This window comes from Acinonyx jubatus, chromosome D1, assembly GCF_027475565.1.
Source record: "Acinonyx jubatus isolate Ajub_Pintada_27869175 chromosome D1, VMU_Ajub_asm_v1.0, whole genome shotgun sequence".
Lineage (NCBI taxonomy): Eukaryota > Metazoa > Chordata > Mammalia > Carnivora > Felidae > Acinonyx > Acinonyx jubatus.
In genome coordinates, this window is record NC_069390.1 from 73,349,499 (window position 1) to 73,372,661 (window position 23,163).

The 23,163-nt window shown below is 45.4% G+C and overlaps 1 protein-coding gene across 4 annotated transcripts in view; it reads left to right on the forward strand.

The window, feature by feature from the left end:
* FAT3 (FAT atypical cadherin 3) overlaps positions 1-22,961 on the forward strand; it is a 667,592-nt gene extending 644,631 nt beyond the window's left edge. For 2 of the 4 annotated variants that reach the window (XM_027040010.2, XM_027040011.2), the window contains 6 exons: positions 7,277-7,430; positions 9,364-10,019; positions 13,503-13,616; positions 15,912-15,971; positions 16,541-16,576; positions 17,208-22,961. In XM_027040010.2, the coding sequence (XP_026895811.1) occupies positions 7,277-7,430; positions 9,364-10,019; positions 13,503-13,616; positions 15,912-15,971; positions 16,541-16,576; positions 17,208-17,830 (1,643 nt within the window). In that variant the 3' untranslated portion in view covers positions 17,831-22,961. The remainder of the gene's footprint in view (positions 1-7,276; positions 7,431-9,363; positions 10,020-13,502; positions 13,617-15,911; positions 15,972-16,540; positions 16,577-17,207) is intronic. The other 2 variants (XM_027040013.2, XM_053203779.1) reach the window with 2 other exon arrangements.
* Positions 22,962-23,163: the final 202 nt, after the last annotated feature.

Genomic DNA, 23,163 nt, shown 5'->3' on the forward strand with positions numbered 1-23,163 from the left:
TATTTAATGATTATTTGGCTCCCAGAGGAGGGTCTGACGTTGTCCATCATCTGTATCTCCTTAGCTGCCTGGCGAGTTGTGGGGACTAACCCCAAGCCCCTCCTCATTCCTAGCAAGTGATAAGTTTCTGCTCACTGTCAAGCTTCAGTGCCAATACCGTCTTACAGATGTATTTGAGGATCTGGAAGCCTGGACTTAGGCTAAAACTCTATCACTTACCAGCTATATGTACTTGAACAAGCCACTAACCTCTCCAGCACCCTCATGGCGTTGAAATGTTAATGGTGCTGCTTATTTTTCCTTCATAGGGTTATCGTGGCCCTTCATAAAGTGACTGAGAGTGATTTAAACCACTATCGTATCACTATGGCAGGGGTATTGATATTATAAAATTATTAATAATAGGGCCTAGACCAGGATAATGAGATGAGAAATAAAACCTTGTGATAACAGGTTACATTTGATCAACAAGCCTCTTTTGTTGTCTATCTAACAATAGATATCACTCTTCTTTCTTTTTTTTTTTTAATGTTTATTTTGAGAGAGAGTGGAAGCGGGGGAGGGGCAGAGAGAGAGGGAGAGAAAGAGACTCCCAGGCAGACTCTGTGCTGTTGACATAGAGCCCCACATGGGGCTCAATCCCATGAACTGTGAGATCACGACCTGAGCCGAAATCAAGAGTTGGATGCTGAACCAGCTGAGCCAGCCAGGCACCCCTCATTCGTCTTTCATTAAAACAAAAATCTGACCACCTTAAAATAAAGTCCAATTGCTTTTCCCTCTCATCGTGTCAACATAAAAGCTGCAAATTCAAAGTTGTAAAAGCAATATTTTTCCAAACGTTCTCTACGTCCTTTAGCCCGGGGGTTTGAGATCGTGAGAGCAGGTACTAGACAGCTTCCCTCTGCTTTTGATAAACAGAAGATCCAGAGAGAGTGTGTCATGAAGCACAATTGTTAAAAATGCAATTCAGGACGATACTGAACAGCTTAGGTGTGGAGCCAGATCCGTAGTGGCATCGCGACCGCGAATAAGCCATCAGCTTCTTTGAACCCTAGTTTCCTCATCTAATCAGCTTCTCTGAAGCCCAGTTTCCTCATCTAGAAAACAGAAATAACAATCGCACCTTTGACGTAGCTTGTTTTCAGAACGTATGCGTGAATACACAGAGAGTGCCTACAACTGTCCCTGGCACAGAGTTTCGTACGAGCGTTAGCTGCCGCCATCATCTTCATCCTCTTCTTCCCAATGGGTAGCAAGTTTTCTCAGATGTCACACAGAGCTCCTCAGTCGGGCATGGTTTCCTCCAGCCTACATCCAGCGTCCCCACTCTGTGCTCCCCTCACACCCTGTGCCTACTCGCAAGGTAGTTTTGTACTTGTCTCTGTTTATAGATGGTGTATTTCTGTCTGTCTCCGCGGGGACTGCCACGGTCCTTATTCCAGGGTGTGCCGGTAATCAGCTCTCCAAAAATAAAAGCCCTGATTTGCAGTGTCTGTTGATTTCTGTGATGTAAATACTCCCACCACGGCTGATGTCAGGCTACTGGTGGTTTAATGAGTGGCCTGGCAAATTCCCGAATGTTTTACGGTCTGTTCTCACATCCCTTTGAGCTGGCTCCGGCACACCACTGCCTATGGCTTAGGCACTCAGTCAGTGAATAGGTTAATCAGTCAGGCTGGCGGCTGCATCCAGTAGCACTAGATATCCCACAAAAGATAATGAAAATGACAAAATGCAGAAGGAAATGTGTGGGAGTAAAATAGTGCACTAGAGGTATTGCCTCATTTTAAATTCTGATTTTCCAAGGCACTGAGACATCAAATCAAAGAAATCAAACCCATGACCTTAGTTAGAATCCAGTTTCCATGATAGTAATTCAAATGTCCCTTATTCCCAGACACTCCCTCTTTGTGCCTCCCCTGCCACCTGCCAACTGCCTCTGCTATGGCTTTATTTGGGAAATTGTCAGGAGCTTGCCAAATAGAAGCTGGAGAGGGAGGAGTTTTACCTGCAGTGACCTACCTTGCCTTAGATTCCCCTTCCTGGCTTCCCTCCCACCTCATCATCGATGTGCTTTCGAGTCCTATCCTGTGGTTGTGTCGCCCCTCCCTTTAGTCAAGGAAGGAATCTAACTCAGCCTCACAAGTGCCTCTACCTCTAAGCAGCATGCTGTTGTGTCCAAGGACTAGCCAGGTGACACGAAGAAGCATTTTTCCCAGTTCTCACCACTTTCATCAAGCCTATTCAATTCCATTAAGGCGAGCAGCTTCCCAAATTGGAAAGAAAACAGCTTCCAAGTCAGCATAATGTAGCTCAATCATACCTCAGACTACTACATCCTGTCCACAGACATCAGGCCGGCTGCCTTTGGACACAATAGTGGTCTTTCCTTAAGAGGCCATTCCCTGATGTTTCATTGGTATAGCATTCAAGAGTATTTGTGTCTCTCTGAGCCTCCATCTCTGGCCCTTTGTGTTTCTTGGTGAGACTACTCAGTCCTCCTCTTGTGAATGGAAAGATTTCTCTCTTGCATCCTGCACCTGCCCCCTGAAGATGAGTCTTTCTTTCTCTGAACCTGCGAACACCCACATGATTCTAATGTTCTGCTGTACATGAGACTTCTCTGTAGTGTGGGTTGAGTAAACATAAATGAGCACGTACACTCTTTCAATCTATCGATGTTTGACTGTCTTAAACCAATAGAAATCAATGTATCGGGGCATCTGGCTGGCTCAGTAGGAAGAGCATGTGATTCTTGATCTCCGGGGTCATGAGTTCAAGCCCACGTTGGGTGTAGAGATTACTAAAATAAATAAATAAACTTAAAAAAAGAGAAATCAATCTATAACATCCCAACATCAGTCACTGGGGAGCAGAGATGAGCCCAAGAACCCTTCAAATAAGAGTGAGAATGGTTATTTACAGCATTTACAAAAGATCTTAGCAATGAGGAAAGCCTTATTGATTACTTCCCAGTAATGGTGGCAGCTTGCTGTCACAACACCACTACCACATGAGTAAAGGCATTTTTTTATTTACTGTTTATTTATTTTGAGAGAGAGACAGAGCATGAGTGGGGGAGGGACAGAGAGAGAGGCAAACAGAATCCGAAGCAGGTTCCAGGCTCTGAGCTGTCAGCACAGAGCCTGACATGGGGCTCAAACTCACAAACTGTGACATAGGGACCTGAGCCAAAGTCAGACACTTAACCAACTGAGCCACCCAGGAGCCCCTGTGTAAAGGCATTTTAATAAGCCATAAGCTGGAGGAGGGAGGGGACCTGAGAAGGAGACAACACCAACACAAGCTTTGAGGGTGAGAGGCAAACAGAGAGGTGGTAAGGAAGAGGGAAGTGAAGCTTTGTTTTCTTTTTTTCAGCATTTATTTATTTTTGAGAGAGAGAGCATGTGTATGAGTAGGGGAGGGGCAGAGAGAGGGAGACAGAGCATCTGAAGCAGGCTCTGCGCTGTGAGCACAGAGCCTGGTGTGGGGCTAGAACTCAGAAACTGTGAGATCATGACCTGAGCCGAAATCAAGAGTCGGCCGCTTAATTGACTGAGCACCCAGGACCCCTAGGAAATGAAGTTCTGAGAAGCTGAAATGCTGACCAATAAAAGGGGATCTGGGAACTGAATCCCCAAAAGGCTCAGGAATTGGAGGCATTAGCCACTTCTAAAAGGGGAAGGGATAGGGAGAAGGCTTAAAATAAGAGTTGTTGAAAAGTGAGTTTAAGAGGCAGTCAGAGCCCCAGATTCCCAATCTCTCTGCATGGCCACAAAACCACTCCCCCCACATCCTGGCAGAGCCCCCAGGTGATGGTGAAATGCAGGGGTGAGAAGACGCTGAGCAGCCGGCACTTGGGGGACAGGGAGGTAAAAGTAAATCTGATGTGTTCATTGGATGCTGAGACCCACAATCAGCCCTCCTCTACCACCACCCAGTCCCCTGAATGTGAGAAACCAGGCCTTCACTCTCCCTCTGAGCAGGTGATAATGGTCATTACTGGCGAAATTCCCCAAACCAATGGTACTAATGCAGTATCACAGTTGACAAACCCCATTCATGTGCTCAGAGCTTCCCATCAGATTTCTGGTTTTCTACCACTCCCCTCTGCAATCTGAGCTGATAAGAAAGGATTGCCGGACAAGATAGAAAATCCTCCAGTTTGGAAGATACAGAATGTATCAAGCTTCTCCAGAAAAACAGAATAGGTTGGTTGGATGGATGGATGGATGGATGGATGGATAATAGATAGGTTTTAAGGAATTGATTCATACAATTGTGGGACTGGCAAGTCTGATATTTAAAGGGCAGGCCAGCAGGCTGAAAAATCATGTAAGAGTTGATTTTGGAGTCTTGAATTTGAAATCACAGAGCAGGCCAGCAGGCTGGAAACTCAGGCAAAATTTCTATGCTGCAGTCTTGATGCAGAATTCCTCCTTCTTAAGGTCACCAACTGAATGAGTAAGGGTAATCTGCTTCACTTAAAGTCAGCTGATTGTGTTAATCACATCCACAGATACCCTCACAGCATCATCATAGATGGTGTTTGCCCAACATTTGGGCACCATAGCCTAGTCAAGTTGACACATAAAATTTACCATCACAGAGACCAAAACAAAGAAACAGAAAAAAAGAACTTGGAGAAAACTACGCAGGAAGAAAACTTCATAAATATATTAATATCCTCAGAGAGATAAGAGAAGATATTATAACCACAAAACAGAAGCAGGATGCTCTTGTTTAAAAAACAGAAACACACACACAAAACCTCAGTGAACAAGAAAAAAAAAAAAAAGCCCTTGGAAAACGACAGCATAAATGAAAATCTCAATAGAAGTTGTTTCAGAAGATGAGAATCTCTCAGAAAATACAGCAAAAACCCACAGAGATGTAACATAAGAAAAATAATTAGAGGAAGATTCAGGAGATCTGAGATCCAAACCATAAAACTTCCATAAAGACAGAACAAGGAAAACAAAGGAAAATAAATCATTAGTGAAACGATGAAAGAAATGTCCCCAAAGTTAAAGAACAGGACTTCCCAAAGTGCCCAGTGTTGGTTGAAATAAACCCATACTAAAGTGTATCATTGTGCAATCTCAGAAAGCTGGAGGCCAAGGGAAGAACCTCCACGTTGTCGGAGAGGAAAAGAAGCCAGGCCATGTACAAACTTCAGGAACCAAAAGGGCCTGGGATTTCTCAAAGGCCACATGGAGGCAATTACTCAGAATTTTGTACGCTGCCTACCAGAGAGGGGAAAGAGTGGAGTAGTAATGTAGGGTTCAGCTATGCAGGGTCTCACAACATTGACCTCCTGTAAACCCTTTCTCGGGAAGCTACTGTGGAATGTGTCCTGATGAAATAGAGTCCGCCAAGAAATTGGGAAAACAGGTGATACCACAAACACTAGCTCCAGCCCAGCAGAGGGCATTCCCATGACAGCAGCCCCACAGCAGGACGAGGGGGCACTATTCAGGATGAAGCCAGTCAGACCTTGAGGAAAGACTTCTCCAGGAGATGAAAATATAGAACACCAGTGAAACAGAGATAACACAGAAAGACCTAGTCCATGAAGAGTTTGGTGTTGAATTAACGGTAAGTACAGTTGACCATTGAAGAAAATGGGGTGAGGGGCACCGAACCCCCACACAATTGAAAATCTGGGTATACCTTTTGACTCCCCAAACTTAACTCCTAATAGCCTACTGTTGACCAGAAGCCTTACCGATAACATAAACAGTTGATTAACACGTAATATGTATGTTATATGTATTATATCCTGCATTCTTACAATAAAGTAAGCTAGAGAAAAGAAGATGGTATTAAGTTCCTGAAGAAAATAAATTCACAGTACCGAACTGCAAAAGATTCACACATAAGTGAACCTTCGAAGTTCAAACCCATGTTGTTCAACGGTCCACTTTTCTGTTCACTGGGATGCGGAGCTGCTGTTGTACTAAACAGAACTTGTAGAACTGACTCCTTACTATGTGGATATATAGCTTTAATTTAAAAAAAAAAAAGGAATTTAAAATGTAAGTAGGGAGAAAGAAAGTCCTTACTAATTATTCATCCCTTCTATCTCTGAGAGGTAAATAATGCCATTGCCCTCTTAGAATCTTATCTACTCTGATATTTGATATTCTTTGCAGTAGGAATATTACTATCTCTTTCCTCATGATGGGTTCAGGAGTGGAGAAAGTTGGCAAAGATGTGAAAATCGGGATCCAAATATGGGAGCTGGGTAAAGGCTGGGATTCTTCCATCTCCCTGTGCGTATGTCAAACTGAGGCTCAGTTGCTATATATTTAAGTTGCTATATATCATTTTACCTGTGCTCTCCTCATTTCCTCTCCAGGTGGGGGAGTGGGGTGGATTGCAAGTGTTCCGCCAAGGAGAAAGGGCACGGGGGTGAGAAGAGGTCTTCCAGAAGCTAACTAGCATTGTACCTATGGTAGACTTCTCCTCCCTGGAAACATCCTGCCTTTTATGTAGTCGTGTGCTGGGCAAAGCATCTTCGCCCTGTCTTTGTCCCTGCTCTTGGAATCTTGGGTGTCTCTTACCATTCTCGCTAGCATTTAGGTATGTGGTTAATTCGGTGCAATTAACTAGCGGGGGATCCAAACCGTTACTTGGCATTTTTGTGGCAAATGTGTCCCAAGTTCAAAATAACAATTTGAGGGGTGCCAGGGTGGCTTAGTGGGTTAAGCATCTGACTCTTGATTTCAGCGCAGGTCATGATCTTACAGTTCATGAGTTCGAGTCTCGCATCAGGCTCTGTGCTGACAGCACGAAGCCTGCTTGGGATTCTCTGCCTCCCTCTCTCTCAGCCTCTCTCTGTCTCTTCCTCGCAATTTCAAAAATAAATAAGCTTTTCTTTTTCTTTTTTTTTTTTTAACGTTTATTTATTTTTGAGACAGAGAGAGACAGAGCATGAACAGGGGAGGGTCAGAGAGAGAGGGAGACACAGAATCTGAAATAGGCTCCAGGCTCTGAGCAGTCAGCACAGAGCCCGACGCGGGGCTCGAACTCACGGACCGCGAGATCGTGACCTGAGCCGAAGTCGGACGCTTAACTGACTGAGCCACCCAGGTGCCCCCAAAAATAAATAAACTTTTAAAAAGTAACCAATTTGAAAATCATCTTTGGAACCTGGGCCATGCCAAAGATTTGGTTTAGGAGGAAGTAGGAGGGCGCATCGTGGCCGAGTCCCTGTACTCTGAGCACTGCCAGTGGCATCTGTGGCTCATGAGGTCCTCTGTCTCCTTAGGCTATCAGTGTACCTGTCTCTCACAGTTCACCGGGAGAAACTGTGAGTCTGAGATCACAGCCTGCTTCCCAAACCCCTGCCAGAATGGAGGCTCCTGCGACCCAATAGGGAACGCTTTCATCTGCAATTGCAAAGCTGGGCTCACTGGAGTCACGTAAGTGAGATTGTGCAACAGTCTTTCTCCCTGCCGCTTCTTGTCCCCAAGAAAGCAAAACAGTAAACAACTAACTGGGATAAAAGATTTACCACGAGCAGGCCAGGCAAAGGGTTAATATCTCTACAAAAAGAGTGCTTACAAATGGCTTAAATCTTAACTGGGATTATCTCTGGGTAATGGAGTTACTGGTAATTTACATTCTTTACCTTATACTTACCTATATTTGCAAATTTTTGCATAATTGCCGTGTGTTCTCTAATTAGGAAAACAATTCTTTTAAAGGGAATCATCCATGACCCCTAATAATTCCAGTATCATTCTGAGGCAGACATGCTTACCCGTGTCCCCAAAAGTCATTAACTGGACTCTACTGCCTAACGTTTTATGACCATTCTGAGAAACTAAAACATACCTCTCCTTTGCATACCTTTTTTTCCCCCAAGAAATGAGGGAAATTAAAGTGTTAGCCAAATGGAAAGGGAATGGTTTAAGCTCTTAGTAAAATGCCACTTCCAACCATCCTTGATCGTTTGAGAAGTATATATATGTAATCTCAAGCAAGTGATATTCTAATTACAGATCAGTCTTATGTATTCATTAAAGCAAATCTCCCGAGGACTTTACCAGGAAATACTTAGCTGACTTTGAATCCTTGGATGTAATTTAAAGTAATAAAGCTGCATTTATTTTTAAATACTCTGTGATTCTAATTTCCAAATGACCTGGCCTCAATCTGTTCAAATTAGGGACGTTTGACTACATTTTAAAAGGTGGATTACCAAAGATATAAGTGATCGTGCCTTTTAAATGAACACATCAGATCAATTGCTGAAGCAGAGAAAAATGAAGAAGGAGAAAGAAGGTCCATGTTCTCACATAATGTTAAACTAAGAAAGAGTAAGACTCAGATGTTTTTGCCTTGTAATTATACTTGAAGTGAGTCGTGGATTGCTTTAAAGAGAATAAAATTGATTTAATTGTTTTTCATTAGAATGTTTTAATCATTCTTTCCTGATAATCTATATTAGCATTAACCTTTATCGTAAGCACAGAATCTGTAAAATACATAGATATGTAGCCCTGTACCTACCCACCTACTCCCTATTTTTCCCACGCCCTCTAATGCACCTGTGTGTGGGTGCACACACACACACACACACACACACACAGTTCCCAGAGAGACCAAAAATTACAGTAACTGTTGAAGGAACATGTCAGAACCAAAGATTTCTTCCTCTTGGGAAACTCTACATAAGGTATATAGGTTCACTGCTCTTTGTCTGCAATTCTACAATCCCAAAAGCTCAAAGAAATAAAAGGGGTAAGGATAAATTAGTGGCAAACTAATCTGGTGGCAAAACCAGCCAAAACTGCTCTGAGACTATTTCTAGTCTATTTCTCTCACTGAGAATGAATATCCGTATGTTTTATTGTGGAAACACTGGCGTATTTGGTTATGGGTCCCGTGCCAGCGCCATGGTTCCAGCAGTGGGGCGGGTATCTGCCAGAGCATGAAAGCCATGTACTGTATGACGTTTCTAAGACTGCAAAAATTTAAATTCTGAAACGCACCTGGCCCCGAGGATTTGAAAACCAGTACCTCTCCAACAGCATCTGTTCTTTCTTTCTGCATCTTCTCTCCTCTCCCCCACCCCCACCAGTCTTTGCCCTGCTCCCATCTGGCTAGGGTCTGGGAGCCATCCCCTTGGGAGAAATCCCTTAACTTCCCTTGACAACTCAGGTCACCCCCTCCCCCCCGCCCACACACACACAGAGGTGCCCAGCCACCTCCCACGCACTCGCACACCCTCACTCTGTTTTTGTCACGCTCCACGTGCCCTTTGCGCTCTGTGCTTTCTGATAAGGAAGGCGGTTGGGAATGGGGGTGCGCGCCTTGCTGTCTGAGAAGGAGTCTGTGTTTTCTCCCAAGGTGTGAGGAGGACGTGGATGAGTGCGAGCGGGAGGAGTGTGAGAACGGGGGCGCCTGCGTCAACGTGTTCGGCTCCTTCATCTGCAACTGCACGCCGGGCTACGTGGGCCAGTACTGCGGGCTGCGCCCCGTGGTCGTGCCCAACATCCAGGCCGGCCACTCGTACGTGGGCAAGGAGGAGCTCATCGGCATCGCGGTGGTCCTCTTCGTCATCTTCATCCTGGTCATCCTCTTCATCGTCTTCCGCAAGAAGGTCTTCCGCAAGAACTACTCGCGCAACAACATCACGCTGGTGCAGGACCCCGCCACGGCCGCCCTGCTCAACAAGAGCAACGGCATCCCGTTCCGCAACCTGCGGGGTGGTGGGGACGGCCGCAACATCTACCAGGAGGTGGGGCCCCCGCAGGTGCCCGTGCGCCCCATGGCCTACACGCCGTGCTTCCAGAGCGACTCCAGGAGCAACCTGGATAAGATCGTGGACGGGCTGGGCGGCGAGCACCAGGAGATGACCACGTTCCACCCTGAGTCGCCGCGCATCCTGACCGCCAGGCGCGGTGTGGTCGTGTGCAGCGTGGCCCCCAACCTCCCCGCCGTGTCGCCCTGCCGCTCCGACTGCGATTCCATCCGCAAGAATGGCTGGGACGCAGGAACCGACAGTGAGTAGGAAGCCATAGTGTGTCTGTTCATCCCTCTAGGGTCACTGGGGAAGCTGTGGTCTGGCACTGTGGAAGGAAAGCAGGGAAAGGAGAGAGAACCCGCCTGCACAGAGCACTCGTTGTGACGTGTCCTGGCATTGACTGTTCAGAAAAACTGATCTGGTTCTTACCGCATTTACAGATGGGGAAAATGGGGCTCGGAGAGCATGCATAAGGTCCCCAAGGTCACACAGCTAGCAAGAGGCAGCAGAGCGGGTGGGCCAGCCCAGAGCTGTCAGCTCTAAAACCCATGCTCTACTCATAATGGCACACCGTTGTTGGTAATGCAAGCTGTGTAATGACCTAAGTGATAAACAGAAAGCGTGTTGCTCCAGGTCAGAAGAAGAGAGTATTTCTCAGCTGAGGGTGAAGACTTGAGAGGAACAGAGGGATATTTGAAATGGACCATGGTACATTAAAGGTCCTGGGAAAGGCGGAGGGACCCAGACAATGAGAAGACAAGCAAACCGTTCTGTTCGGCTGGAATGCACGGTCCATGAAACAAGAGGGTGAACCGCAAGGCAGGAAAAGTCCTCTCCAGATAGTGGTATTTCCCTCTCCTGTAGGCCTCATGCAGCAGTATTGTAGCCAAAGGAAAGAGCCACAGGTGCAAAGCCCCTGTGGTGGGAAAGACCTTGACATGTTGAAGAACAGAGAGGAGATCAAGGTAGTTGGGGATTGGTGAGCAACAAGGGAGAGTGAATGCATTTTAATGGCAACATCAGTGCAGGTCTTTAAGCAGGTGAGTGACATGATCGAACTGACATTTTTAAAAGACGGCTCTGGCTGATCCATGGAGACCAGACTAAGAAGGACCAAAGAGGAAAGAAAACAGAGATCAGTTAGCTAGCTTCTGTGAACATCTAATTGAGCGATGGTGATTGTTTCCCCTGCCCTAACACCGGTCAGGATGAAGCTAACGCAAGCTCTGTTGTAACCTATGACTTTTCATCAGGCCAAATGGCCGTATATTTCAGCAGCAGAGATGCCCTGGGAGTAGGAATTTCCAAAGGCTGGGGTTTTAGTACTATGATGCATGTTGGGGTAGAGGGTACAGGGGAGGCTGCTTTCAAATGGAGCTGGAGAGCATATGCAGCCCCAGAGGTAAGGGCATCTTTGTAGAGAAAGGGGGAATTTCTGCTGTGTCTTCAAGCATAAGTAAGATTTGGGTAGGAAACTATTGGAGAGGGCCTTCCAGAAGCAGGAAGCAGCTTGATGAGTATAAAGGGCACATGAGGGTTACCTGACAGGTGTCTGGCTGTGTTATTCAGGAGAAAGGTGAGGCTAGAGATGAAAGTTTGGACATCATCTGCATGCAGGGTGGTTGAATCTCTAGGAGGGGTGAACTCGCTGAGGGAACAAGAACAAAGAAAGGATGGTCAAAATGGGCCTCCAAAAGAATTTGGAGATGCCTACGTGTGGGAGGTGACAGAAGGGAGAGGCCAGGAAGGGACAGAAAAGAGAGCAGAGGAAGACGACAGGGCAGCTATGTGGAAGCCAAGACCATCAATAAGGTTAGCAGGGTTGAGTACTGTGAAACCATCAGGAAAGACACAGCCTTGAAAACACAATATACTGTACCTGACACCTGGAAGATTCTTAGACATCAGAAGATATTTCAGCAAGTCATCAGGACAGAATCCAGAATGCAGACGTTAAGGACGAAGAGATTTGTTGAGAAGACAGAGGCAGCCCATGCCACCATCAATGTATATTGGGTCTCCTTAAAGCCTCACACATGCCCACATGGGCACCCAGGGGGAGGAGGGGAGGGGTGAAATGAGCAGCTTGAGAACAAGGAGCTAGTAAAAAGAGGGGTGAGGACTAGGACCTGGCGCATCCGGACACACAGCCTGTGCTCTTCCCAACACCACTCCTGGGAGCTTTAGCAGGAAAGAGGGAGAGAGACTCCTGATGATCAAGGAGGGGGCTTCTGTTCTTTTTAGGGCTGCCCCAACCACACTATCTGCTGATTCTGCCTCTCTGTGAGACACTCCTATATTGCCAGTCATTGCCCTTGGATTTTAGTCATTCCCTGCCAAATGATCTGTAGAGTTAGTCTTTAAGAAAACCTCACCAATCCACCAGCTATTAGAAAGGCTCTTTTTTAATTTAACAATGAAGAAAGAGGAGGTTGAATAAAGGAAGTGGAGAAAGAAGTTACATACACGGCATTCACCAGGGTGGATCATTTGTTGTTTCCTTCCTAGTGTCCGGGGTTAAGCTGAAGGGCCTCACTCTGTGCTTTTCTGAGGCACACCTTCGTATGTTTTTGCGGTGTGGCTGTTGGGAGGCAGATTCTCTCAGGCGTCTCTATCCACTCACATCAGCTGTTTATCCACCTCATCGTTCTGCTGTGGCTTCAGCGTCTGACAGCAGGTGTGGAGCCCCAGTGCCCGATACTGACATCACCTTTTGTGGAAGAAACAGTGATTTCTGCACTCACAAAGAGGGACAACTCCTCCCTCAATCACAAGTCACCGTCTCTTCTTCCCATCGTGTTACGCGATGATTTGAAGGTTTTCCTGGTGACCATTTTTCCTCCACTCGCTTCATAACGTGACAGCTTTATTTACAGAATCTACCTCAAGCCAAAACTCACATTTCCCCCCAAAGTGTTGTTGTGTTTTTATTGAGTAGATTCCCTTCTTTGTTAAGCAAGGCAGGGTTAGCCAGCAAGACAATCTCTAGGCGACTAATTCATTTTTTACTTGACAACTTCAAAATATGGGTTGTTTTTATTGCTTCCTTTAGTCCATCAAATAAGAAAATAGCCCTGTAGTGTGTGTGTGTGTGTGTGTGTGTGTGTGTGTGTGTGTGTTGTTCAGGCTGTCTTTGCATAGTCAAAAGGAGGAAGTGTGTAGATAAGAGCACGTCCACACTGCTGGCTGCCCCTCTACCACACACAGTGCAGAACTGCCGTCATTCCCAAAACCGATGTGACGCTGCCCTCTAGGAGGAGAAGCTGAGAAAGCCACTTGCTCCCCAGAGATGGAAGTTTGGATGAATGGAATGGCATTCTTGCCTATAAAATATTTATACCCCTATTTTATAAGTAATCTCATTTAACCTGGTGTTGACACCACGTCGGTTCATGTAAATGATTTAAATTAACTCTGAATGGCAAAGAGCAACACAGCCACTTCATCCTGCCTTCAACTCTTCACTTAGTCGCCTCACTTTGAGGAGGGAACAGCCACTTTCAGCTGTCAGCTCTTTGCAAGCTCATTTACCACAGGTTAAGGGTTCCGAATCCATAATGTAAATCACTTGATTGACAGACCTTTGCCCCCAGTGGCACAATCAGTTTTCTATTGTGGAGCTAAATTATTTTCTCGAAGCAAATGAAAGAGCTCTGAGAAGTGAACTCTGGGGGTGGGAAGGCCAGAAATACGCACAAGGTAACCAGTGTCATTTCTGCTTTCTCTCCGGCTGTCCGCAAAGACAAAGGGGTTGATGATCCGGGAGAAGTGACCTGCTTTGCAGGCAGTAATAAAGGCAGCAACTCTGAAGTTCAGTCTCTCAGCTCCTTCCAGTCAGATTCTGGCGACGACAATGGTAAGCAGTCTGTAGATGTGTTCCCCTAGGTGGGTTCTGCCTTCTGTGTGGGCGGTCAGTGGTGACCCGATCATGGACTCATGAGCGCGTTCATCAGCGTTTTGGTTGACCCCGCTGTTAGAGGTCATTGCTGAGGGAGGACCTATTGAGCTACAGCTGTGGGCAGGCCAGGGGTCCATATCAGAGGGTGACAAAATTCCCTGACCTCTGATAATGCATCCTCTGACTTTTTTTTTCATAATGGAGCCACCTCATCCCAGATGACACTCGCTAGAAAACTGTGACTTTTTTTTTTTTTTTAATTTTACTACTGGTGATCTCTTCACTCTTCACTGTATATCCAAATTCCCCATCATGAGAAATTAGGAGTAAGACCTCCTTCCCACACACCCTCATTCCATGGAAGTGGCATCCTATTTCACTTGAATTCTCCTGATAATCATCTAGGGTCATGGGTCTTTGGAGTATCTGTGAATACTGTGACTATGGACCAGCTCCTTAGAAAAATGCACATACACCCAATACACCCAATATGTCGCACAAAATTCCATGTGGTGCCTGGACCTCACTGACACTCCAGAGCTGCTACCACTACCTGTTGTGAACTTACATTCACGGAGAGGGTACCACTGGGTTTTCTGAGATGAGGAACCAGCTTTGGAGGATGGCTTGGCCTCTCCGGGCCAAGAGATGAAGCAGAAATGGTCAAAAAGCAGTGAGAGCTCACTATATAGCGGTGAATCAAGAACAATTTCAAATGGTCATCCTCAGAGACAGTTAGCATTACCGTAGCCTACACCTCACTTCATTTTCCCATAAATAAGCAATTGGCAAAAATGTAATATTTATTAATTAATGTAATCATACAACCCATAAACCCATGCTCAGTTTCTCTTATGTGCTGCACCCTATGCTGGGTATTTTGTACCCAGAAGTACAAGATGAAAACAACATAGTGTTTACCCGCCCTCCCATGCAGGTAAATATAGGAACAGGTGAGCTCCAAGGCTATAGAAGCAATTTTAGAAGTAAAATAGTCTACTTCCATCACCCTCATCCCCAAATGTCTTCCACTCTAATACCCGGCACTCCTTAGAGGTGCAGAAGCCTAGTGTATGTAACTGCTGGGATAACAAACCATAGAACAGTGGATCTCTTCTGACCATCTTCAGAAAGTCAAGGGCACGCCTCCAGATCTGTTTGCCTTTATGCTTACTCTTTCCCTCATCCCAACCAGAAGATAAGTTATTGCTGGTTTGCATTTTTTAAATGTTTATTTATTTTTGAGAAAGGGACAGAGCATGAGTTGGGGAGAGGCAGAGAGAGAGAGGGAGACACAGAATCCAAAGCAGGCTCCAGGCTCTGAGCTGTCGGCACATGAACCGTGAGGTAATGACCTGAGCCAAAATCAGACGCTTAACCAGACCCAGGGGCCCCTGGTTTGCATTTTAGAGAGAAGCACCCAAGAACATACAGTTTCCAAACTCCAGGCAGAGCTCCAACATGATACCTGGTTGACTATGCTCACGGGCTCTGCTACGTGTGCCCTTAAGCTCACACATTTGGCCTTTCCTGCTTAACATTCTGGGTTGGCCCAGACTAAAGGGTGTGGTGTTAGGAATTGTCAACAAGTTAATTTTAAGCAGGATCACCTCTCCACGGGCTGCTGCCGTCAGGTGCTAAATCAACCCGTGCAGATCACAGAATTCCCCTTCCCAGATTCTAACTATTTCAGAGGCCAGACACTGACTTCTGTTCATGCTTCACTGGTAGAAGCTGGGCTCTGGGTTGTTCTAGGCTATCAGTGGCATCATGTAGAGTGTGAAGCCTTCAATCCTGCAAAGGTTGTCCTCCATCACTGGCATTTGGTTTGGAGCAGCATGGCTGACCAACAAATAATTATCCGTGGGAATAGAGAGGTCCTCCCTGGAGAGCCTTTGGGAGTTATTAATGAGAAATTAGCATGAGCTTGACGAGCCACTGCCTTCCTAGATTGATTTCGCCGGGCCATGGGGTGTGAATTTGTGATCCAGCAATCCCTGCCGATCATGCCTTTCAAAGGACTAGCCCCGGATTTGCTGCTGTTTCCCTTCTGTTCCAAGTAGCCCCAGGACTCCCAGATAAAAGTGTCCGCTGGAGCACTGCCTAATGGACGGACTGGGGAGCCTTTGGGTGTTTGCATGCCACGTCTTTGTTGTTGCCATTGTTGTGAAGAGAAGTTCACTTGTATCTGAAATACGTGACTAACCTGAAACTGTCCTTCCCTTCCCCCCATCTTCTTTTCCTGGCCACAAGCATCCATTGTGACTGTCATTCAGCTTGTCAACAATGTAGTTGACACTATAGAGAATGAAGGTATTTACTTTTTTCTTCAATAGCATTTCTTTGTGTAGAGTTATCCTTTTGGAAATAGGGCTTCCTTGTTACTTGGATCTAGGGGTGATTTTAATCAACTGGTAACTGAGGGGACACCGGATGTTTCTTTAGAGATTGGAGTGAATTTTACAATTTTGAAGGAAAAAAAAATCTAGTTCATAAGTTTTTAAATAGTTGGGGTAGTCTTTTTTTTTTTTTTTTAATAAAATCCCTTCTAAGAGAAGAGCACCCAATCATCTGGAATCCAGATTGCTACTAAATTCCTTCTTATATTCAACATGTATCCAGTGAGCACCTATTATGAGCTGGAAATACTTAAGGTCTCATTCAAAGCTATAATCCTAGGGGGATTGGTTTCAATCAGGTAACTTTTATCAGTGACTTAATACAATTGGGGCCAGGTATAGATGGGATTTATCTTTTTGTTTCCTAAATAACAATGAGGAGAAACAGGAGCATGTTTTTTTTAAGTCATCTAAGATGTTCTGTTTTACCCTCTTCACATGGCTTGGATTACCAGGTTTACCTCTTACTTTGTATTTAAACAGTGTCTGTCATGGATCAAGGACAAAACTACAACCGAGGTGACTCTGCCATGACCCCAGCATCACATTTACTTAATGCCTTTTGAATTGCCAAGTTTGTTCTTACTGTGTCCCTTTGCCTTCGTCTTTCCTGTGTTTCTTTGATCTGAATTTTGCATGTTCCAGGTGTCTTGTGTGCTTGGCATCGGGAGGTGAAAGCCCCTCCAGCATCCCACCCCCAGCCTCCCCACTGCGCGTGCAGTTCATCGATGTGCAATGCATCTCCCTGCCTTCTGTGGACCACAGTATGGCCCATGTACCCCTCCCTCCGGGAGCATGCTGCCAGCCTCGCTCTGCATTTAGCGTGTGGAAAGGAAGAGGGAATAGAGGGAGGGGGTGCTGGAACTATGTTTCCTCAGCATGCCTTGGCTGGCCGTCCCTTCTGGCATGGCTGAGTGTGAGGCCTTGCAAAACCAGGCACCATCTCTTACAGTCGCCATCCCCTCATTGTCCCAGGGCCAGAGCATGGCTGGTCCCTCATAGAACCCTTGTAAGGAGCATGCACTTGACCCCCGGCATTTCAGGGTCTCTTGGATGTCAATTGCATGTCAGGTCCCCCCTCTGCTCCTTTCCGAGCCCTGCCCTGGCTCCAGACTGGAGGAAATTAACTGTCACCGCTTTTGTCCCACAGCCTACCACTGGGACACCTCTGACTGGATGCCCGGGGCCCGCCTGTCGGACATAGAGGAAGTGCCCAACTATGAGAACCAGGAGGGAGGGTCTGCACACCAGGGCAGCACTCGGGAGTTGGAGAGCGATTACTACCTGGGCGGCTATGACATCGACAGCGAGTACCCACCCCCCCATGAAGAGGAGTTCCTGAATCAGGACCAGCTGCCCCCTCCCCTGCCAGAGGACTTCCCAGACCAGTACGAGGCCCTGCCCCCTTCCCAGCCCGTCTCACTGGCCAGCACCCTGAGCCCGGACTGCAGGAGACGGCCTCAGTTCCACCCCAGCCAGTATCTCCCTCCCCACCCATTCCCCAACGACACGGATTTGGTGGGCCCACCTGCGGCCTGTGAATTCAGTACTTTTGCCGTGAGCATGAACCAGGGCGCAGAGACGGCCGGCCCAGCAGACAGCGTGTCTCTATCCTTGCACAATTCCAGAGGCACCTCGTCCTCGGATGTGTCGGCCAGCTGCGGCTTCGACGATTCCGAAGCAGCCATGAGTGACTACGAGAGCGTGGGCGAGCTCAGCCTCGCCAGCCTGCACATTCCTTTTATGGAGACTCAGCACCAGACCCAGGTGTAGACGGCGGCGGGGCGCCGTAGCCCTGTCTGTGGCTGAACCGCCGAAGGAGGCTGGCCGGGCTCGCGTCTCCACGGCCTGCAGCCGGAAAGAAACACATTGTTTGCCGCTGGGAACTTCTTCACAAGTCCTGCTGTCACGGGCAAGCTCCACTCCAGCTGGGCAGAAAGAAAGGCTCCGATTGTTTCTTGGGGGTGATGGAGAGCCTTGCAGTAGGTACCTGCGTTCACAGCCAAGACCGGGCACCGAGTTTCTACAGGGCGAATCAACTCCACCCGTGGGGTTATACAGCCTATCTTGTATGGATGGCTTTGTGCAGTATTTGGGACCTGGAAAGGGTTACGGCAGAGCCGGCAGTATTAACGACTGGCAAGCAGAAAGAGGCATTGTTGCATGTAATTTTGAGCCAATGGGGGGTGGGGGGTTAAAACAGTAGTTATGATGGTCAGAAAAGTTAGTCTCTTAGGCAAAAGAAAAGAGAAACAAATATTAAATAAATAAAAAAACAGACAAGAAAATGGGCTGAAGCCTTTAAAATCAACTCTATTTTTCTTTAATAAGCTGTCCAATTTTCAGCTATAAAATTAGGTTTGGGTAATATGGTTTGTATGCTTAGTTATTTTTGTTTGCTTGTGTTAAGCATCCAATATAATATAGTTGGGCTTTATGATCTTTGAGAAGGGTATCAGTGGAGGGAAATATGAGGATATGTGGGCTCGCTTTTGTGGGTTGGGGAGAAGGTTAACAGTGTTCACACATTAGAAAGAATGTGATTATCTGTTTTGTGTTTTCCAGAAATATTCCTGGCTCTCGCTACAATTTTAATATTGCTGCAGACATTGGCCTTTGTTCTGAGAATCAGGGAAGAAAAAGAAAAAACAAAAGACAAAAAAACAAACAAAAGGTGTTCTTTAGCGCATTGTTCTCTAGAATGAGAGGTATTCAGAGGTTTAAGCAGAATTCAAATTCAGGAGGAAAAAGGGAAACATCCTTTCAAAGTTTTCAGCTGGATAATCACAATTCTTGCTAATGCAGACAAAAATCTAAGTGTTATCCTAAATTGGTAGCATCCTCACTATAAATGCAATTACGTTTGGAAAAGGAGAAAGTAGATTAGCTCTTGTGTACAAATTATAATAGTGCGTGTGTCTGGGCCTATGTACAAATATGTGCTTGCACTCAATAAGGCTGCTCTTGAGGAAAGCTGACGTGAAGAGTTTAGGATACAGATCGTGTTGAACACCCTGCCAGCAAGGCAGGTCTTTCAGTTTCTCCGATCTCTACAATGTCAGAGAAACGCAAAATGCCATATTTTGCTCCGGTTCAGTTAACTTTATTTTGGTACCACCATTTATATTAACTTAAAACAAAACTGTGCTTTTTAAAGAATAATATTTTGTTATCATTTTCCAGAACTAAACTCTTATTTGAAAAATGTGTAATGCTTGATCACACCCTGGGGTTCTCCTCTCTTCTGACACGTGGGCTTGAGCCATATGAGTTTCCAAAATTGACAGGAGAATCATTCCACCAGAAATAGAATAACCCAGTACTCGAAGCTTAAAGTTACCAAGTTGACGGACTTTCCTCTTTTGCTTCAATCGGATTATGGCCACGTGCACAGTGGCCGTGGTAAATAAATGCACATTTGCACTAGCTGCTTCATGAGCAAATCTCTGTGTCCACAGTTTCTGGTGACATATGGCATTGGTGTGTCAATTGTACTGTCCTGAATCCGTGTATCATCCACTCAGACACATCTTTAGTTGCTTCAGTTGTGTTTAGTAGGAGTCAGTGTTGCTGAAGTTCGTTGTAAAAAAAAAAAAAAAAAAAAAAAAAAAAAATTTCCTTTCCATTCCCAAGCTTCCTGAGTACGTGAGACACCTCACAGATTCCTCGGCTTTTCTCCTCTTCCCGTCTCTTGGTCAGACCTACTCGTGGAAGCATTATCCGCACTGTGGTCTTGAAATAAATGAATTTCACTGAGGCTGCTTTGGAGAATAAAGTCTTTGGTATTTTTCTTATAGAAGAAGCACATTTGCAAGAATCACGGAGAAAACGATGAACTAATGGTCTAGAATAGAATCACTGCTACACTGTTAATAACGCAATGACATAAAAACCATCAAAGTAAAACCAACAATTCATTTCTTGCCCCCAGGAAACATTACAGCGACATTAATGCCGACGGCTCACTACTGCTTACCCAGCATCTCCTCCAGGGAGAATGCCTGACTGACACGGTAATGAAGGAGTAAATAGATCTTAATGCAGTCGTGAAGTCACCCAAGAAAATTGTGCCCACTCTTTGCTCTGGCCTATATAAAATACCTCTTTCTTCAGCATATCTTCCCCTGATTCTCTGCAGCTAAATGTATACCGGACGAGCATGTGTTATGTTGTGATTCATTACCTTTAAACACATGGCATCTTTTCCCTTTGGGGATAACTGGATTTCCCTGTAGGTTACAAAATGGTTTGTAGTTAGGCCAATGTGGAATTAGGTGGGGTGACTGCTGATTCAAAGAGCTGGAAGGGTCCTTAAAATCCGCTTGCCTAACCCCCTTGTTTTATAAAAGAGGAAACATGGCTGGAGAGGCGACGAGACTTGACCGAGCTCACGCAGGAAGTTAAGTAGCTGAACAGGGACTAGAACGCATCATTCTGCCAAGATGCTTTCTATAGAACACTGCTCACCACTAACCTTCCTGGGATATGGTATCTGCCTGCTTCTGTTGGCCTCCCACAATCCTGCTTTGGAATGCGCTAGAAAAGAGAGTTCATGGAAGCCTTAGGATCTCCTCTTGCTTGCAGCCCCCCTAGGAAGGATGCAGTTACAGAATTCACACTTTTCTTTGGACACTTATCAAAATGCTGCTTTTACCAAATGAATGTTTTCTAAAGTGAAGCTGGAATGATAATTACAGAATGGAGCTCAGACCAGGCATCAATTATAGTGAAACTTTGATTATAATGTTACCTACTGGATGCATTTTTGTTTTTCTTTTCTCTTCCCCCCTACCAGTCCTGATGTTTGTTCCTGCCCCCTCCACCATGATGAACCGCATGGAAAATATGTAAGCCAGGAAATGTCTTTCCCTTTTTTCTAACATGTATGTGCTACCTCCTAGAAGCCATTTTCCATAGCCTGTTGTAGGCACTTTACCTGTATTGCACACATTCTGGTTAGGTTGAAAGCAGCTAATGTCATAGCATTGTCGTAGCAGAAGCGATGGGGCTGTAAAAGATGAGTAATGTACGTGTTCGTTTGCTTTCTTCTGCAAGTATTTTGCTGCTGAGTTCCATACCGTGCCAGCTTTCCGTTTACTCACGTCCTGCCCATTCGTGAAATGCCATTGTCGAAGACCCAGTAGTAGCAGTAAGAGCAGGTCAAGTCTATGCATTTGAGGTTTACCCCGTCAGACAATCAGTTTGAAGGCCTGGAAAGGGAATTTATGATGCATTCCTGGAACGTGTCTGGAGCCGCCCTTGGGAGTCACCAGCGCAGACTGGGAAAAAGCTAGTAAAAGATCTATACCACTGGCCAACTCCTACTTCTTCCCACCCCCACCCCACCCACTGCCCCTACTAATGCCGTGTCTACGTCATCAAAGTCAGGGGACTTGAGAAAAGAGATCACCACAGTGAATCGCACAAGATGCAGAACTCACCTCCCTGGGAACGAATTCAGGAAGATGTAGCGTTCGTTTTGCAGGGGCTGTCCAGGTAATTGTCTGGTTTTTCCCCACTGCTGCCCTCCCAGTGCACGGATACTGCTAACGTGGTTAGGCTTTTATGTTTCGTGTTTCTAGTTTCACACCATGAGAAATGGAGGTTCGAAGAGGCCCTACTCCAGAGTCCTCATTTTGTGTGGTCTGTGAGAAGGCGGTTACGTGTTTATGCTGGTTTTTGTCCCGCGACCTTCAACTGCACGTTATTCTGGTGGAAATCCACAATGGCTTTAAGCTTCTGGCTGCGTAATTCTAGGGTTTAGAGTCACCATTTGTGGATTTGGCATCAGTTACTAGTTAGCCAGCTGGCTAAGAGGTAGGAAAAGAGTACGATTTTCTTTCCTTATGTAATAATGAAAAGCAATAATTACAAGTATGTAATAATACACAAAGGCCATAATTAGTCTCTTCCAGTGTTGGAGATGCACTGGAGAATCGTACAGTCATTCGAAGCGTGTTGGGACCCATTGGTATGGACCGCAGCACCCTTCCGGCAAACAAATACCTGAATTGCTACCACATAACAACTCTGAGCCCATACTACTGCATTTGGGGAGGTGACAACCATGTTCAGGAAATGGAAGCAGTTCTTTTTAAGCACTGTATCAGAGAGATTGTCTTGTAAATTTACCTGTTACAAACAGGCTGGTTTGTAAAAGATGTATGTTTTGGTGTTTCAAATGTTTATAAAATTGTATATAATGGTTTCAATTTTCCAGGCTTTTGTAGATACTGTATTTGATGCCTATCAGGATGCTTTAATTTCGGGGGGTCGAATATAATTCTAAGTCACCCATGCTGTTGGTCTGCCACTTTTGAGATAACCACACACACACACACACACACACACACACACAGGATTTTAGATTTGCAAATGATGTTTTTTAATCATTTCAAAATGTACTGTAATCTTTCTTTGGTTCTACTGTTTTCATTTAACTTTCTCTGTTTCCAAGAAGATGTTTGTAATTGACATTTTTTAAAACAAATGTGTTTTGCCCAGTTACTAAATACCTGATTTTTACGTCATTTCAAATTCAGATGAAGTATGTCATTTCTTTACATACACGCACGCGCACTCCCCTGAACTTGCACACATCACATACCAAACCTTATGCAAAGGGGGAAGCTAGCACTTCAAGTGAATCTTGTCCCTTACGGAAATGGATTGTTTCTGCATATATTGCTGTTGGCAGTATTCAGTCTTGTGTTCTTTTTCTAAAAAAAAAAAATTAAAAAAAAAAGAAGAAGAAGAAGAAAGAAAGAAAAACAAACATCAGCAACAACAAAAAGACGGCCAAAAACAAAAACCACAGAAAAACAACCCAACAGTGTACAGGTTTGTAATTGCCAAAATTTGATGGTTAAAACACGTTTTCAAGTAAAAAAACAAAAAAATGAAACTAGCAATTGTGTTGACCCTTTTTAAGTGCTTCCTTTTATTCGCCTCCAGTTAATTACTCATGTGGAACTTAGTCATATTTTGCAGGGGATGGCGTTTTCTTCAGACACTTCTTATCTCCAGAGAGACTTCCACTGGTTCTGGGGCACATGTGTTGGAATCCTCTGTAGTGACTTACTGGACACATACCCTGTAGGGATTTT